Below are 19,736 nucleotides of genomic sequence, written 5' to 3'. Positions count from 1 at the left end.
AATTTAATTTGGAAAATATGAAACTGATCCTTGTTAGTCCCAGAACTACATTTTCATCAACCGATCAGACTTAAAGGTTAAGCTTAGGGTTGGGAGTCAGTAAAATGTTTAAATTTATTTAGATTAAAAATCTGTATTGTGAAACATTATCAAATATTATTTATAACAAACAAAAAATGTTTTCTATTGTAATAGATTTTAAAATGCAAGTTATTTTTGTGATGGCAAAGCTGATTTTTCAGCTATCTTTACTCCTTTCTTCAATTTCACATGATCCTTCAAACATCAGTCAATAATATTTTTATTTGTTACTTGTTTTTGATTTCTGGTATTTAAAATTGAATTATTATTATTTTTTATTTTTTTTTATTTTTTTTTTGGTAAAATGGAAATTAATGTAATGCATCCTTGCTAAGTAAAAGAAAAACAATATTTTCAAAATCACAGCTATGACCAATAATGTATAGGTTTTTTTTGTTGTTGTTTGTTTGTTTTCTGGTGCAGTTTATGATCATCTTATAAATATAGTGAGGAAAGGGCTTGTTTTGGCTCTGCCCCATTGATGGGTTAGATGGCACAACATGTCATGATCCATTTCTGAGGAGGTGTGGCAGTTTAATGTTTGTTTGGGTTCCTGGGAGGTTCAGAGACGCTCCTTTTATAGGGGCTGTCTTGAGATTAAAAAACAAAGTCACAACAAACCAGACCCTCTGGAAGTATATCCCCTCCCACTGAGTGTGCACTTAAAAGTGCATTATGAACACACAATAAATCTGCCTGCAGTTACCGTCTCATATCTCAGACTGCACTCTCCGTTTCGTCTCCCACACTGATGAATTTGCTTGTCGCCTGAAACCAGACAGTCCTCCCTTTTAAGGGCACATTTATGAGCTCAATTGCTGTTTAAAAGTCTTGAATAGAAATCCAAAGTAGTACTGGGAGAAAAATATTCCTTTATTCAGTTTCACTCTTCCTGCATGTGTTTTTTTCAGCCAGCATGCCAGCATAGTTGCTCAATGTCATATCATGATTTTGTATTGTTTAATGCCACACATTTTGTTCTATTGTGCTATTGTTATATATATATACACACACACACATATATGTGTATATATATATATATATATATATATATATATATATATATATATATATATATATAAACTTACTAGATTTTTTATGGGAGAACTATCACTTTAAAATGGATGAACTATGTTAATTACATAAAAGAAAATAAATTAATGGGTTTTAAATGTATTTATTTATTTATTTACATCAATCAGAATCCAATTATCCCTTTTTATTCCCTAACTTTACTTATGATAATTAATACTTGATACAAAACATTTTGAAAGATGAAACGAAAGTAGCGCCATATATATTTCTTATTTGTATTGTGCTATACATCGCTATCAAAAAAAAAAAAAAAAACTGTGCTCACTTTAAAATTAGGGTAAATTTTCATTCCATGCTGACTTTAAAGACTTTAAGACTTCATTTTTACTTACTGCTTTTTCAATCCCACACAGCAACTACTATTTTTTCTCTTTCACTAGTTCTATCAGATAAAAGAAGCTTTAATACTAAGAACAGATCGTCAGAAAAGATTATGCCTGAAATTTTGTGTGCCATGTGGGAATGAGTTCTGATGAAAGCACTTCCTCATTCACCGTGATCAAAACGTGGAAAAACTTCCAGACTTGTTGCACCACACATCAGTACTGCTGAGAGTGATGCAGGTGCTCTGTTAATCCGTTTTCTTTTCTGCTTGACTGGCAAACAGACAGTGATGGGGCGTGCAGAATTTTTATATGACGCTCGTCGCTCACATTCTCTCTCTACTTCTCTTCTGTTTTTCCTATAGTGTTAGTGACTCTCAGTGTGAAGTCTGCAGATCTGTACTAGAGTGACAGCTACTAGACATCCAAATTGAAAATACAGTGCAGTTCTTTTTCTTCACATGTTGGCCTCTTTCTGTCTTTTTTATGCTTTCGTGCTTTTCTCTTTCTCTTGTTCTCAGTCTGTCTTTTAAACATACGCTTACAGGGATAAACAACTGTGAGAGATTTATATAGCTGCGGGGAAACCAGATTACCATATGCAATCTAATTATAGACCAGATTACCATATGCTATTAAATTAAAAACCAGATTACCATATGCTATCTAATTAAAGAGGAATTGTTCACATAATAAACATTCGCTTTTGAGTTTTGATGGTATTGTATTTTTGTTTCTAGTTTCCCCCCCCACTGGTTAAAGTAATATGATGAATAGTCATGTCATGCTCTTGTTTTTACTTGATGCCTGGAATTATAGAAGTGAAAACCTTTTCTTCTCTCTTTCCCTGTCTCAGGAGCTCTTAAAGGACCCTCTGTACATTGGTCTGAGGCATAAAAGAATACGTGGACCGGCCTATGATGAGCTTCTGGAAGAATTTATGAAGGCTATCACAGACAGGTATAGTAAACCCACTGTACCCCTCCCACACAGCACTCATTTCCTTCCACAGGGCACTGATAGAAATGCTTGGAGAGCATAGCTGAGCCATTGCGTTGCAGGAATGTGGGGTGAAGCGCATGCCTCTAGGTTTGTGGGCTCTGAGCGACGACTCCAGTGGCAGAGACCTGAACCGGATCGCTGACTGCACGCCTCATCAGTTCTCTCCCCACATATCCTGCTCCACACTGAGCCATGCGGTGACGTAATTCACCCTATAACCAGCCCCACTGCTTGATGGCTCAGTCAGCTCACTGATGCTTAGAATGGTTCACGATCTCGTGCATTAGTCTTCAATAGTTTTCGAAGATGTCAGTTTGGGTTATTTGAATTTGGTTTGGTTCCAAGATGGCAGTGCTTCCACACGCAGTGGTTCTCTCTATCCCATCAGAATGGTGCTTTCGTGTTTATTGTCTTGTGAGTTGCAGTGTTTTGTGAGTTCCTGTCTTTAAACATGCATACAGTCGTGAGTTTCTGCTCAAAGTTGGTGAAACCAATTTTTTTGACGTTTAAACTCTGTGCAGACTTAAAGAGAGTGTCCTCCAAAATACACCAACACAGTGATTTTCCAACACTCTTGATTTTGTTAACACCACCCAGAGAGGAGCTTACAAGGCCCTCCCCTACCTTGGTGCCTCAGACCACATGACTGTCATACTAATGCCTACATACAGACCGCTTGTTTAAGTCACCAAACCAGTTCACAAACAAATACAAGTGTGGCCGGAAGGTTCGTCAGATCCTCTTTAAGACTGTTTTGACACCACTGACTGGAATATGTTTAAGCAGGCTGACACATACAACAACACCAAAGACCTCCAAGAGTACTCTGAGACTGTCACTGCCTACATTACCAAGTGTATTGATGATTTTACAATCACAAAGTCCATCACTGTCCGGGCCATCCAGAAGCCGTGGATGACAGGGGAGGTCTACAAACTCCTGAAGGCTTGGAATGCTGGAGATGAGGTGAGCATGAGGACAGCTAGGGCCAACCCATCCCACGGCATCAGAGAAGCTAAAAGACAGTACTCCAGGAGGATAGCCCATCAATTCAGCGACCGCAGTGACACTCAGAGCCTGTGGCAGGGGATGCAGACCATTTTGGACTACAAGCCCCTACCGTGGACTTCTGACAGCACCATCTCCCTGCTGAATGAGCTGAACACTTTCTTCGCTCGCTTTGAGTAACAAAACAGCACCACTACACAGAAGACTCCACCTCCTCCCGGCGACCAGGTGATGACGCTGTCCCTGGACAGCGTGAGGAGATCCCTCATCAGGATCAACGCACGCAAAGCTCCAGGTCTTGACTACATTCCTGGGCATGTACTGAGAGACTGTGAAGTGGAACGCACTGATGTCTTCACAGACATTTTCAACATCTCACCAAGTCAGGCTGTTGTCCCCACATGCTTTAAAGCTACCACCATCATTCCATTCCTGAAGAAGCCATCTCCATCCTGCTTTAATGACTACCATCCAGTTGCACCTCACTCCTATTCTTATGAAATGCTTTGAACGGCTAGTCATGCACCATATCAAGTCCGCCCTCCCCCCCTCCATGGACCCCTTCCAGTTTGCATATCAGTCCAACCGCTCAACCAATGATGCCATCCCCACTGCACTCAGCATAGCACATCTAGAAAAAAGGACTCAGAATGCTGATCATAGAATTCAGTTCAGCATTCAACACAATCATCCCTCAACAGCTCATTTACAAACTGTTCCAACTGGGGCTCAACACTTCGCTGTGCAACTGGCTGTCGGACTTTCTGACTGGAAGACCTCAGGCAGTACAGGCCGGCAGTAACACATCCACAGCACATCACACTGGACACTGGGGCCCCTAAGGATGTGTGCTGACCCTCCTCCACTTCACTCTGCCGACACACGACTGCACACCGTCACACAACTCCAACCTCTACATTAAGTTTGCGGATGACACAACTTTGGTGAGTCTCATTAGCAACAAAGATGAGACAAACTACAGGACAGAGGTGAGCCACCTGGCTAGGTACAGTGACAACAATCTCTCTCTGAATGGGGAAAAGATGAAGGAGATTATTGTTGACTTCAGGAGAGTGCACACTCAACATGTTCCTCTGAAAATCAATGGTTCAACTGTGGAGAGATTGAGCAGCACCATGTTCTTGGGTGTGCACATCACAGAGGACCTCTCCTGGACACTTCAATGCATAGGGGGAGCAGTTGAGAAGATCGCTGGTGTCTCTCTCCCCTCTCTCCAGGACATTTATGGAACCGTCTCACCAATAAAGCCCTCTGCATCGCAAGTGATCCCACTCACCCATCACACAGCTTCTTCAGTCTGCTGCCATCAGGGAGGAGACTGCAGAGTCTCCAGGCCTGGAACAGCAGACTGAAGGACATCAGGCTGTCAGGAAGCTGAACTCCCTCCCGACCTTGCCTCCCCTCCCATCGTCCCCCCAAGCTCCCACATCCCCATGTCCCTACACTTCACCCTCCCACCAACAAACTCTGACCTGACCTGCACCAGTCACTTTGTGCAGCATTGGTCTGCTCACTCATTCAACAACCTCTTCAGTCAGTTTAAATAAAGAACTGCTCTCTGAGCTTTTTGTCACTTTAAATTAGTCTGAATAAGCTCTTTTGCACTACAATCATTTTATCTGCACTTTTTGTTTACTTCACTGGTTTGCACTCTATCTGCCATGTGCCGTGCTGCTTTATTTAACTGTATTTTTTTACTTATTAGTATAGTTGTATTTTATATTTAATCTGTATCTATCTGTATTTGTATGCTTTACTGTTAGTGTTATCTGTATGCACCAAGAGTCTGAGAGTAATGCAATTTCAATTATCTGTAAGTGCTGTACATGTGGAAGAATTGACAAGAAAGTTTGACTTGACTTGATTCTTTATTACTAGAATATTTAAAAAGCCTTTGTTTTTTGTTTTTGTTTTTGTACTGTTCTCTGAGGTCCACTTATAATGTGATCAAGATTTTTACATTAAAAATATCATAATTTAGAAGAAATAGTCTTTTTTTCTGTCTTTTTTGACCCCTCTCATCAGAACGCTCTGCTTGAATAGGCGTGTCAGATTGTAGACTATGAAAAGTAAATGCCCACTGCTATGATTGGTTGTGATGTGAGTTGTGTATGTTTGACAGCGTACATCCTTCACAGGGACACTGCAGTGATTAAAGCACTTATGATTAAAGCATAAGTACTCATATCAAACGACCTGTTTAACAGACAAAGCAATAGTGACAACATAATAAAAACAGTTACTCACATGTGTGTTGTGACTTCTGTCAGATCCAGTATTGTCGGCACAGCATCATCTTTCAGTTTCAATCTTTCTAAAAATGCCATGTTGAATTGTGCCTTGTTTGTAAATGAATATGCAGTAAAACTAATTGAACAAAGGACCAAGTTCTTACTGACATGGTCTGGATATCAATATATATAAAATAAAGTTAATCCACTCTTTTCTAATATTGGGATCAGAAGGAAGGCAATTCAAAGACTGTTTTTCCACAGCTTGGCACAGCACAGTGTCTTGCTGTCTAGCCCATGTTTTAATCACCCTCAATGCATCCTATGTATCTATGTATCTATATTCTTCTTTCAGACGAATCAAATTGGAATTATATAAAAGAATATATATATATTCTTGCTCTTCCAAGTGTGACAATGGCATTGGATGGGTGTTTATTTATTTTTTTCAACACACCAAAAGTAGTCAAATAAAGTGCATCCATCCATAATAAAACATTCCTCACAACATGGCTCCGGGGTGTGAATAAAGGCCTCCTGTACCAAATCGATGCATTTTGTAAAAAAAAAAATATAAATATTTTGAACATTATAAACACGTTTAACTCTTTCACTAACTGTCCTATGCAGAAACTGTTCAAATTTCCTTGTTGCGATTAATTGCTCATGTTTTTAGCACAGTATACGTTATTATCACAGTATTGGAATTTAGTTTCTAAAAGGGGTCATAATACAGTATAACAGGTTAAATAACCTTTTTATAACAAAAATAACTGAATATTTAAATACAAGAAAGCAATACAGACAAATGTATAAAGTTAAATGTTTTACACAGATTAAAGTACAAAAGAACTATAAAGAGCCATAGGTATCACTTTACAAGACCTCATTAGTTAAACTTAATTAATGCATTAACATTCACAATGAGTGATAGCTACATTTGCTACAGAAGTTATTAATCTTTGTTAAAAAATACAAGTCTTAGTTCACGTCAGTTCTTTAAATAACACAGTTGCAACTTTTGATTTTAACAACGTTTTATTAAATATTGGAACACCTAAGATTAATGAATGTTCAGAAGAATTTTTCATTGGCAGTTTATCTTAACTAATGAATTAACTAGTTTTAACTAATGAAGCCCTAATGTAAAGTGTGAATTAACAATAAAGAATCAAAACTCTAGACCATGTTGTAGTCCAGATTTTAAAAAAAAAAAAATATTAAGCCTATTAAGTCTAAATATTTAATTATTTGGCTGTGATGAACACTATTGCAAATCCACACATTTGTATGGCTATTTTAATATGTTTTTGAAAGTAGTGCAGCTGCTTATTTATGGGGTTTCCAGAGTAAAGGCTGCTATTTTTGGGGGAGTTTAGCGCCGTCTGCTGTCAGAGAGTGAATGTGCTTTCATTTAGCGCGTCTCTCACATGTTCCCCCATGTGCTTCTCATGTGTGCTTGTTTACATCAGTGTGCATAGGACTCTTTCAAGCAGCATACAGCAGTGTTGTGCATTTTGATCAGTTGAATGGAATAGTATTCTTAAAATGAATTCCAAATTCTGAATAATTTGTAATATATAATTATTCACGGTATTTAGAAGTGCCTACAATGACAATATTGTGCATATTAATTACCGTGATATATTGCATTACCGAATACCGGCACGGTTGATATAGGACATATGCGAAAACTAATTATCTTACAATGAAAGATGGACACAAACAGTATCTAGTGACCAGAATATCAACCAGCTAGAAGCAGCAACAAACTAGCAACAGCATTGCAACCACCTAGAACATAGTGACAATTTCTGCACTGGCAAACACCATTAATATTTAAGAACCAGGGTCTTGGTCAAAGTTCTCTTGGTTGCTTTAGGCACTGGTGTGGCCTGGTTTGACAGTGGTTGTCATAAGAGCATAGTGCCACACATGGCTGTATTTAAAGCAGAACTCAAAAACCAAGTGTCTGATTTTCCTCCAGCTGGCTGAATATCGCCATGATTCTATAATAATGGGGTGGACATGAAACTACAGGGAAAAGCATCACTTTTCTCCAAAATTGCAGAGTTGGCGGAAAATGAATGATTATAGGTTGCCGACTGAACAAATGATTACAGTCCTGGTGATTTTTAATAAACTCCTTATAATTTTACATTTCAGAGGCTCAATGCTTCAGGAGAAATCCTGAAAATTAACATTAGCTTGTTGAATGAAGGTTAAAATACATTTATGCATACATCTTAGATTGCATTGAAGGCATAATACGTTAGACCATAAGTTTATACTTTAATTGGGAATTAAACCCAATTAGCATCCATACCTCAAAGGTGATCCACACTCAAGAGCCAAAAATATGCATCACATGGAGAGAATTGAGATTGCTAGCACCATTTTCTGCTCTTTGAGGTACATGAACAGTTCTAAATGTCTCTCAGTTCTAGAGTTGAAGAGTTTTAGAAGAAACCACACCCAACACTTTATTGGGATATGGCACTCTCCAGTAGTTTTTGAGGTCAGTGAAAGAAATAGTTTGTCTTCATTTTACTGCATATTGAGAGTATAGATAAAGAGCATTTGTGAAGAATAGCTATGCTAGTTTGAAATAAAATGTGAAAAGAAGACAAAGGAAAATCATGAAAATTCTTTAGCTTTTATTGAGGTTCAGGCTTTCAGACTGTAAGTTTAACAGCCCACAGGTGCTCTGTTTCCCCATCAAGCCTTTTTGTGTAAAAGCAGACTCAAGAGATGAAGAATAATGACACTAATCCCCATCAGGCCACTTTTCTGCCCCACAATGGCTTTAACAAGAAGAACTAGAGCAGATAGAGCACACAGACGCTCTTTGAGGCCTTTAATTTGGGTAAAGAGTCTACAACACCATTTAAAGAACCATGCATTCAAAAAAAGCAACATTTTAGGTAGTGAATGCTGGGATTATTCTCACAGGGGGATGTTTTGCTTCTTTCATGATGTTGTTAATTCAGGAATAGTTTGTTTCTCACTTCTCAGGCTTTGTGTTGTGGTGCCGAAGTAGTTTGTGGGGGTTGTCTTTGTTTTCCATCTTCTCCCAGGGCAGACAGTCTTCTGCTCATCACTTTTCATAGAGCTCTAGTGGTGATGGTGTTCCAGTTATTTCTATGTTAACATGGGCCATTTCTGGGCACCTTTACAAAGCCATGTTAGGACAGGAGATGTAGGGGAATGTTGCTTGATATTGAGGAATGATCTTTGAAGTAGTTTTTTAACAGAAGGAGCATCCTTTGAAGCCCCATGAGCCCCGTTGGAGCCTCTGTGTGCTGGAGAAGAATACTGAAGAGCTGCATGTTCACTATTAATTAAATTTATTGCCTTTACCACTTAACCTTCACCTGATGGTAATGATATGAGGCATTTCTGACATTATGAAAAATATGGTTGTGTTTTAGATGTGTTTGCGATATTCACTCTTTGCGTATGAGAAAGAATGGTCTGTAAATGTGGATAATTTTTTGCTTTAAACCTGACTATGTGGGTAAACCTGTCTAGAATCCTAGAAATTTGGTCATATTGCATGTGTGTGTGTCTGTGTGTGTGTGTGTGTGTGTGCACATATTTAAGTTTTTGGCTGAACAGCTGTGTTTGGAAGGGATTCTTAGGATGACCCTTAACGCAGAGGCCCGTGGCACAGTAGGCATGCGGGCAAAATATTATCTTTGTGATCATCAAGGTTCAGGCTCTGCCAGAATTCTTTCACACAATCAGCAAACGTCCTGAGTGTGTGTGGCCCAGCAGGATTAAGCTGAAATTTAATTTAGTGGCTGTGTTTTTCATCTCTATTTTCTCTACTCTGTTGAGCAAACCGATTTATACGAAATGCTTAATTCCCTACAGCCATGTTGTGCTGAAGTGCAGCAGTGAGATTTAGCTGGATAGCATCAAATTTCAGTGCTTTATCAGTGACTTAGACTCACTTTTGTCTGCAGGTAAATCATTTACGTTTGAAAGAAATAAGTAGTAAATCATCACTGATTGAAACAAGGTGCCTTGTTGTGTTTTTTTAGCCATGGCATGGAGATGGGTTTAGCAGTCTCTCATGGGCTCTGAGCGCATTTACTGCATTCCTCTTTAAGAGTGATGGAGCTGTGCTTCCTTACTAAGATCATTTAGACACAGACTGAAGTGTATTGTGGTTTGTATAGAATTTGCTGGCCACAGACTTCAGCTTCCATATGCCTGACAAATAGATTTGGAAATTGTGAGATGCATGGTGCATGGTAGAGTTGTGAAAATAATAAATGAATGCTCTAAATGTACAGGTGTTCATCCTTCTATGTCTGAGCTGAGGAGACGGCCCTGTGTAAGTTTTGCCATGCTGTGTGTGTATTAACTACTCTGAGGCTGCTCTGTTTGTTTGATAGTTCATTCAGAATGCTACAGAGTGTGAATGTGTGTGCATGTGTTTGTTTGGGTTTGGAAGGATCAGTTTTGCCTACATTTATAGGGACCCAAATGTCTAGGCTAAAAATGAACTGCAGAAATACTTTTTATTTGTTCGTTTCCTTGATACACAATAGGTATTGAAATATATATTGTATTGAATTACATTTTTTTTTTACTTTTTTATTATGTATTTTTGCTTTCACTATGTATTTTTAACCTATTTTGTTATTCTTATTATGTTTGTAATAAGAATGTAATGCAAAATTTATAATAATTTTTATATATTTTTAATGTACAATTTTTGTATTAGTCATGGAATAGGATATTTTCACATAACAGTTTTGTCAGTTAAGGGTTGTTTTATTGTCATGAAAACAATGTCTGTTTTAATGAGCAGCTTAAAAAAGGCTTAATTTTCTTGGATGTTTGCTTTTTGACTCAACTCTGCTGGCAACAGGCTCACAGGTGTGTGTTCACCACTTACATGTGCCTTTTCCCAAAGAACAGAATTCCAAAAGGGTCAAAGGGAGTACAGTAGCTATAGGGTCTTGGAGCAAAGTAAAAAAAAAAATGTTTTTATTCCATCCTAAAAAAAAATCCTCATTCTCAGATGCTGATCTGTTGACCTAGAGAACTCAAGCAAGTTGCCTGTGTGTAATATGGGATTTTTGCACTCTTTTTCTGTTAGTAAAAGCATAGCACAGCTGTCTTAGAGCACTGAGTTGATTTAATATTGGCCTGAAGAGCTCCACTCAACACTCTCAACACTTTCTGACCTGTCTGGAGGTAAAGGCAAATGAGGAGAGAGAGAGTCCCTGCAGCTCAGTGTGCCTGGGTGTGTCTGTCATTGTCTGGCCTGAATTTTGGTCGAGAGGACCAGTGCAGCTGATCTCCTGCCAGCTCTTTGTTTGAGTTTTACAACAGACACAGAGGTGCCTTGTGGATCTCATTGAACAAGGCGCCAGAAAAAGACAACAAGCTTTGGTGAGAATGAGACCACAATCCACCGAATGGGTGTTTTGTTTTGTCGGTTGGTTGGTTGTTTCTGTCTTTTTCTGTCTGTCTCTCAGGCACATTTACTCAAAATGAACCCGAGAGCCATAGTTCACTCTGTATTACCTCAGATGTTAAACAGTATTTAGTTGACAGACATTTTTCTGGTTCTTGAGCTAGATCAGTAGGTTATGATTTCATTTTTCATCTTCCTCTTCAGATGATGCACTTCAAGAGATCAGAGAACATGCTGGGATTATGACTCATTTTCTCTACGTTCCTATTTATGTCTGCCAAAGTTCTCCTCCAAATCCACAAGCAATTACTCTGTCAGTCTCTCTTGACTGCTTTCCTGCCTCCTCCTCAAGCAGATATGCCAGAGTTTAGGCTTCAGTTTGATTAGAAGTACCAATCTGAGGCCGGGTCTCAGGACAGGGTTTCTTAAAACTTTGGATGAGATTCTGAACTCAGTTAACCTTGTTTACCAGAGTACTTTGGTGCTGGAAAGTCTCTGGAGACAATGAAAACTTTATTGCGTTTTTCTGTTTTCGTAGCATGTCTGAACCCCATTTTATATTACTTAAAGGATTAGTTTACCAAAAATGAAATGTCTCTGCACAAACAGTCACACTAACTAATTTCTACAATGATGCATCATAGTAAAGCAGTGAGTTACATTGTTGTATGTGAAATTCATCCCTAAAAGATTAATTCACAAATCATACTTAATCAGTTATAAAAATTCAGCTCACTTGTCTTAATGGGTTTAACAGACTATTACAGGGGAAGATTATTACTCAATAACAACTTCCCATCATGTATCAGTACATTTATGGTGTTGTTGATGTTGTTTCATTTTGTGTTTTACCCCTTATGATTTTTTAATGGGAATAAAGAAACGTATGGATGTTTCAGGAGACAGGCTGCTTTTGGCAGCAATGCAGATCTTTATTTCTGTTGCATTGGGTTGAGTGACAGGTCAGCTCTCTATGGAGCCACACTGCAGTGTTTATCCATCCTGTTTCCAATGTCTAGGTGTCTGGGAAATATGTTGGGCCGGTATCTGCCCTCTACAATATCCCACTGGGGAATGAATTGGTTGCTGTGTACTGTTCTTCCAATTGTTCTGCTGACTGGATAAATAACATGAGAAACCACTGAATTTCTGCTGTAGTCCATTTTCAAAGTCCATAGTTTTTCTCATGAAGTTATGTCCCCAAGAGAGACATGATTGAGGGCCAGCAGATCATTGCAATTGATTTTGAATAATCATTTGGGAAGGTTTTTCTCTGTACTCCACATCATTTACTAACTGATCATCCAAGGGTTGTTATTTGCTTTTCTGGCTATTGAGAGTTGTTTTTGGCTGTGGAAAGGACTACAAAGCAACGATAACAGTCTCAGGCCCACACTGAGAAAACCTCTAGGATTTTACACCCACATCCACCCCATCTGTGATAGGCTTGAGGAGCAGTTGGATGGCCCCCTCTGCAGGCTGAAGTGGAGTGCATTTAGCTAGCCACTAAAATTTAATTTTACATGATTGTTTAAGATTTTTGGTTAGCCTGTAAGGATTTGGACAATTTTGTTAGGATTCTTTCCATTTGAGAAACAAATGGCTATGAGATGATGTATTATTTTGTTGTGTTTCTGCGTTCTGAAGAAATAAACATAGATTTTTCTGTTGTGCACAGGTATGGGGTGAACTGCCTTATCCAGTTTGAGGATTTTGCTAACATCAATGCCTTCCCTCTGTTGAGCAAATACCGCAACAAGTACCTCACGTTCAATGATGACATCCAAGGTATGGGCACAAAAATAGACTTTAGTCACAGAAACCACTTTTTGTAATTTAGTCATTCAGACCATTTATCTCTCTCTCTCTCTCTCTCTCTCTGATTTTCCTTTCTACTGCTAAAATCCATATTGTATTTATGGTTCAATAGCAAGACTGGGCGGTTATCTTGAGTGCATTTTTTCTTCTACTTTCTTTTCTATCATTCTCCCCTCTCAGTCTTTATCCTTTTTTACTCAATCATTGCAGACACATTCCAACCAACAATTTGAACACAATCGCACTGTTTGAAATTGAGTTTCAATCAAATGTTTGGGTGGAGCACACTGAGTTGATCCCAACATACACACTTAACTCTTATATATGTCCACTGTAGTGGACTAAGTTGAGCTGAGGGGGGCGATTTCAATTTATTCTATATGGAAACTGTTGATATTGGAGATTCTTGTGCTCATTTCAGTGCTTGTTTCATATTTAACATATAGTTTGAACATTTTTGATGTTTTATGTCAGTGGTTCTCAACCTTTTTTACTAGGGCAAAATATTCAGGCCCCCCTCCATGTATGCAAAATGATGTCTGGTATTTTTAATGAATGAATTACCCTGATAAATTGAATATTTAATTTACTTGCATTCATATTATAATTCCAGAAGGTATATTCTATGATTCAGAATTATATGTTTTCAATTTATGATTTGGAAATATGCTTTCAGTTTACATTGTGATTTTATGCTTTATTTTGAATTAATTTGTATATTGATAATATATATTAATAATGATTTTTTAATCTAAATACTTTTAATTCATCCTGTGACCCACTTGAAAGTTGAGCTCTGGTTGAGAACCACTGGTCTATGCCACTGGTCTTTAAAAAAGAAACACCATAAATACTGTATATTGTCAAGGAAACACCAGTCTTGTCAGGTCCCAGTTCTCAGCCTGCACGATCACAATCACCTGAATACAAATTCCCCATACATGTCACCAAGCAATCACGACCAGTATAAAGCCACATTCACTCCTCACCAACCTGCAAAGGAAGAGAGAACTCCTGTTAACTAAGTTGATTCATCTCACCAGCTAATGTGCTATTCACCTGCTGATTCTCCGCTCCTCAACTTTCTTTGAGTTTAATTAATAAATACCTCTTCACTTACCATTCACTCACCTTGTGGTCTCATTCTGTTCTGTGACATATAAAGTATATATATATATATATATATATATATATATATATATATATATATATATATATATATATATATATATATATATATATATATATATATATATGGACCATTCAGAAATAAAGTTTACAATTCTCAGACAGTTTTCATGCATATGTATGATGATTTTATTGACAGTTAATTGAAAGCAAGCTAGAATTCTCTGAAGACAGCCACACTGTTGTATATTTAAAAGACTCACCCCCAAATCAGATCTAGTATTTAGAGCACATTTCTTCTTCGACAATATATAAACAGCTGCTTATCTCACTCCTTTGACAAATCCTCCAGAAGTCCACCACTGTATTGACTTCATCTTTATGTCTACAATTAATGAGATTCTGGAGTTGAGTCTCAAGCTTCAGCTCATGCTTTTTTGAACTGTTTTTCTGTTTACCTCGGAGATAAGATTAACAATTGAGTGAAAGATGTTTGTGTTTTCTGTCCCATAGGTACTGCTGCTATGGCTGTGGCAGGACTGCTGGCTGCCCTTCGCATTACCAAGAGCAAAATGAGCAACCATACCATTGTATTTCAGGGTGCAGGGGAAGTAAGTATGTTCTGCACAGATTCCTCAAATAACAGTTTAAAACGTTTTTTTTTTTTTTCGTATTTTGATGGTTGTTAATCCATATTGAGTGATCAATAACAGTACATGGGCGCAAACATACCACGATTTCTTCATGTCTGTCAAATGTATTTAATAATTCTTGTGTTTTTAAGATGTATGGAATGAATTCGTTAAAGATTCATTATTTGGGTCAAGCTGTGAGATTTTTTATTGAAATGTTGGGAAGTTCACAGACTTCACATCTCTTTAGATGTGTTCAAGTGTACGTGAAATGTAAATCTGTAACAGCATTTTTATGTTTCCAGGCCGCAATGGGCATAGCTGAGCTCATCATTATGGCGATGGAGAAAGAGGGGCTTCCTCGTGAGCAGTGTATAAAGAAAATCTGGATGGTGGACTCTAAAGGACTTATCGTTAAGGTGAGGTCATCATTAAAGGCTATGTTTTCTACATTTAGTGTTGACATTCAAACACTCTTATTCAGTCATGTTTATTGATTGTCCATGAACATTACTGTACAGGTCTTCATTAAAACTGATTCATCGTTGTTCAATAGATGTTTTTTTCTGTTGATTTTGTTTAAGGGGCAAGTTCACCCAAAAATGTAAATTCTGTAATTATTTACTCACCCAACATTAATAACAACAATATTCAGCATTTTCTTCTATTTTTTGTCTGTGCTGGCTTCTGCATTTTAACAATGTTCTAGGATTTGAACATGTCAGTTATTTATAGGGTCAGAAAGCTCTCGCATTTCATCAAAAATACGGTTTGCTCTTACGGTTTGCAATTACATGACGGTGAGTAATTAATGACAGAATTTCCATTTTTGGATGAACTGTCCTTTTACAGGTCATTTTGCCATTTTACATACAAAGAGACAGAGATCAGAGAGGTTTTGATAGTTATACTTTCATCTAGGCGATATGTTACACCAGATGCTGTCCACTTCCCTGGAACTCCTTGGAGTAAGAATCTTGCTTTAGGGCAAGATGATGATGGAGAAGCTCTGTGATCTCAACGGTTTTCATATGTCCAGTCTGACTCTGCTCTCCTGCAGCCTGAAGCTACGTCCTCAACGTTTTTCTTAGATGCTGTAAAGCGTGAAATAACCTAAAGTATTCGGGCATGTCCCTTGAACAGAGCTTTTACATATATGCATTTAAGTGTACAATTGTTTTTTTTTAAATGTGCACACACATGTGCAGTTTGTGCACACATTTTTTTTTATATAGTTGCTTTTAAAGGGTTAGTTCACACAAAACTGAAAATTAACCCATGTTTCATTTAACCTCAAAGCATCCTAGGTGTATATGACTTTCTTCTTTCAGGCGAAACCAATCAGAGTTATACAAATAGGCGATATATATAAATTCACGATATATATAAATTCACGATATATATAAATTCACACGACTCAGGGCTTGTGAATAAAGGCCTCCTGTAGCAAATCCATGCTTTTTGTAAAAAAAAAAAAAAATATATATATATCCATATTTAAAATGTTATAAATACTTTTTTCTCACTTCTGCTGACTATCATACGAGCAAGCCATTCTCTCGCAAGTTTGATTACAGGAACAAAGGAAGCAAAGTTTCCTTACTTTAGCAAAGAAAAACCATTCTTCTCTAGATTATATATTAAATCTTCCTACATTCTTCTTACAAATCCTCGGTTTGTGCTTCTAATCTAATTCATGACCAGCATTTTTTATTTTGTTTTATTTGCTCTCTCCCATGTGTACAAATGCATACATCCTACATGATCCCCGGAACAACTTCCACCTACAACAGTTAGCAGAAGTAAGAAAAAAGTATTTCCAAATTTTGAATTATGGATTTTTTATCGATTCAGTACAGAAGGCCTTTATTTACCCCCCAGAGCCTTGTGAGGCATGTTTTAATATGGATGCGCTTTATTTGACTACATTTGGACTGTTTAACAAAAGCACCCACCTTCTCCCATTCTGACATTTGAAAGAGAAAACGAACACTCTGACTGGAGTCATCTAAAATAAGAAAGTCAAATATACCTAGGATGCTTTGAGGGTGAGTAAAACATGGGCTAATTTTCATTTTTGGGTTAACTAACCCTTTAATATTATTATTATTTTTTTATTTTATTTTTAAGAAAAGTGGCTTGGACATTTAACCCACCCCCTAAAAGTGTGAAGTTGATTCCTTTAACATACTATGTGCTAGACCTTTTATCAATGCTACCTTCACTTTTTTGTGTGCCCTTTCTATGATTATTTTAACTGACTGGTCTTCAGGTAGTTACTTTATTAGTGGCTGTATGAAGTCAGCTCATCTCTTGAAGGTGTAGTTCATCACATCAACTATGAACGTGTTTGACAACCAGAAATTTTGACTGTCGCCTTATCTAACTAACTAGTACTTGTGCTGTATTTAGTGAAAAGAAATGTTGGATATATAGATAAAATATTAATTTTTAATGCTATCCAACGCAGTGACATTTACACATTTCTAAGAGTGACGTCTTACTCTCTTTGTTCCCTGCGGAGAGAACCTGTGTTCATTATGAAGTGCGGTGAGGTGTGCTGTGGAATGTTTCTGATACGCTTTCAATATTTATCTTTTCCTCTTTCTGCTGTTATCTCCCATTCAGGGACGGGATCACCTCACACATGAGAAAGAGAGGTTTGCACATGAGCATGCTCAAATGAAGAAGCTTGAAGATGTTGTGAAGGAGCTGAAACCCACTGCTATAATTGGTATATTTATAAATAAATATACACTCCTGTTGTTCCAGCAGTCCTTGTGAGGACTATTTTACTCAAATCCCTCTCTTCTTCTCTTCAGGGGTGGCAGCTATCTCTGGTGCTTTCACAGAGGAGATAATCAAGGAGATGGCATCTTTCAATAAGAGACCTATTATCTTCGCTCTAAGCAACCCCACTAGCAAGGCAGAGTGTACAGCTGAGCAGTGCTACACACTCACTGAGGTGCTTTCAGAAGGAGTAGCATGTGTGCATTCATGTGAGAGAGTGAATCGATTTAATTTTTGCTTTGTGCTTTATATTACAGGGACGGGGGATATTTGCAAGCGGCAGTCCCTTTGATCCAGTAACCCTTCCCGATGGGCGAAAGTTTTACCCTGGTCAGGGCAACAACGCTTATGTGTTCCCTGGAGTGGGGCTGGGGGTAACCGCTTGTGCAATGAGACACATCCCTGAGAATATTTTCCTCGTTATGGCTGAGGTGATAAAATCTCACTTGGTTTTTACAGTCTGTCTCTAAAGCCCTATTTGGATGGTAATTGTTTCCCATGGGAACACCTCAGTGATAAAACTCATGCTTACGGTTGAAGGTAAATTCAAGGTGGAGGTTTGAGTTTGTGGTCCTACAAACCTGGAAATGCACTTCTCAGGTGGTCAGTCATGTTCAGTCCCATTGTTTGGACCACAGTTACTGTAAAGTCTTAGACAATAGTTAACCAGGATTGACAAAATGACTTTTGAATTTATCCCCTCTTGTAAACTCATTCAGATTTAGAGAGCAATCAAATTACCAGAAAACGTTTGTGTCTGTCAAAAAAGGTAGGTTATTTGACTGGGATTTTTACATGGGTGGTGGAAATAAAATACAGACATTTTGTATTCAGACTGCTCGAAAATCACAGACTAGTCCCTGTAAATGTTGAAAATATCTTATTTCTCTATGAGAAACAATTACTGTGTACTTACTAGTTGAAATATGTTATTTTTCATTTGTGCTTCCACTTACTGAATCAAAAAAAGTGGTGAACTTTTCCAACCCCAAATGCCCATTGACAAATCTACGATGTTTTTCCAAATTATACCCTGATACTAATTGCTTCCAAGAGACATTCTAAGGGAGAAAAAAAAATGTCATCAGTGCTTAGTGCTCTGAAGGTGTGTGTCATGTATAATGAGAAAATCGCAAATTTGTCCAGCTCTTATACTACTTTACATGCTCAATATAAACTATAAAATCCCATTACAATATGCAAACATCGTATCACTTTGTGCAATGTCATCTTGTATTTTGCTGAACTTATCTGTCAAGCTGTCCTCCATGTTTCACCTGATCTCAGCCAGACAGTGGTCAGGTACCGTGGATGGTTGCATCAGATGGGGTAAACAAGAGAACTGGTTTGAATCTCAATGAACCACTGTCCTGTTCTAATGGTAACAGCCCATTGCAGTCTAAAAGGTTAGCCAAGGCCATACAGGTCCACATATCATATCAGCATGTGCCACTAAAGGAGATTTATCTCTTTAGAGCCGCTCAGAGTGGTTTTATGTACGCTGAGCATGAGCTGGATCTCTTTCCCTGCTCCACTGAAGCTGCAGTGTGGATGTCTGAACTTCAAACAGCATTGGGCATCAGGATTTATTCCCACTGGTTCTTCTACCTTTTCGTGTATTTCAAAAAGTTATGGTTCTGGAATATCGAGTCTCGGGGTGACCTTAAATTGCACACGAAACAAACAGCTGAAAGACATAGAGGGAGAGATGAAAAATTGATGTAAATAAACCAAGAAGATACGAGCAACAAGATTAATGAATGACTGAAGCTGATGGTGGCTGGAGAATTTTGTTGTCTGTCTTAATTAGGTCTAAATTGAAAAATGACAAAAGCGAATTGTGAATTATTATGCCTTGATATTATTTGCAGAAGGTTTGGACTCCTTTCTTATTGACAAAAATAAATGATCTTGAGGGTGGCACAATGAAAAACCGCATTGTCCATACCAAAGAATTCAATGCAAAACCAAAAACTTTTTAACTACTAACATTCTTCAAAATACTATCTTGTGTCTTCCACAAAAGAAAGTAAGTCATACAGGTTTGTAATGACACAAAGGTGAATAAATGATGAAAGAAGTGATGAATGAAGTAAATCTTGTTAAAGTAATTAATTTGGTCTCTATCTTGCATGTGCATGTGCACAAATGGTATAATTAGACACATAGTGTT

At 37.8% G+C, this 19,736-nt stretch overlaps 1 protein-coding gene across 1 annotated transcript in view; it reads left to right on the top strand.

Moving 5' to 3' along the window:
• Positions 1-19,736, top strand: part of LOC127975419 (NADP-dependent malic enzyme) — a 72,601-nt gene that overhangs the window by 52,320 nt on the left and 545 nt on the right. The window contains exons 6-12 of the mRNA XM_052579463.1: positions 2,356-2,459; positions 12,874-12,983; positions 14,655-14,752; positions 15,079-15,192; positions 17,402-17,507; positions 17,596-17,738; positions 17,821-17,994. Coding sequence (XP_052435423.1) covers positions 2,356-2,459; positions 12,874-12,983; positions 14,655-14,752; positions 15,079-15,192; positions 17,402-17,507; positions 17,596-17,738; positions 17,821-17,994 — 849 coding nt within the window. The remainder of the gene's footprint in view (positions 1-2,355; positions 2,460-12,873; positions 12,984-14,654; positions 14,753-15,078; positions 15,193-17,401; positions 17,508-17,595; positions 17,739-17,820; positions 17,995-19,736) is intronic.

The sequence above is a fragment of the Carassius gibelio genome, chromosome B16, assembly GCF_023724105.1.
Source record: "Carassius gibelio isolate Cgi1373 ecotype wild population from Czech Republic chromosome B16, carGib1.2-hapl.c, whole genome shotgun sequence".
Classification (NCBI taxonomy): domain Eukaryota; kingdom Metazoa; phylum Chordata; class Actinopteri; order Cypriniformes; family Cyprinidae; genus Carassius; species Carassius gibelio.
Note: the sequence above shows the minus strand (reverse complement) of the source record. Positions and strands in the feature narration are given on the sequence as shown.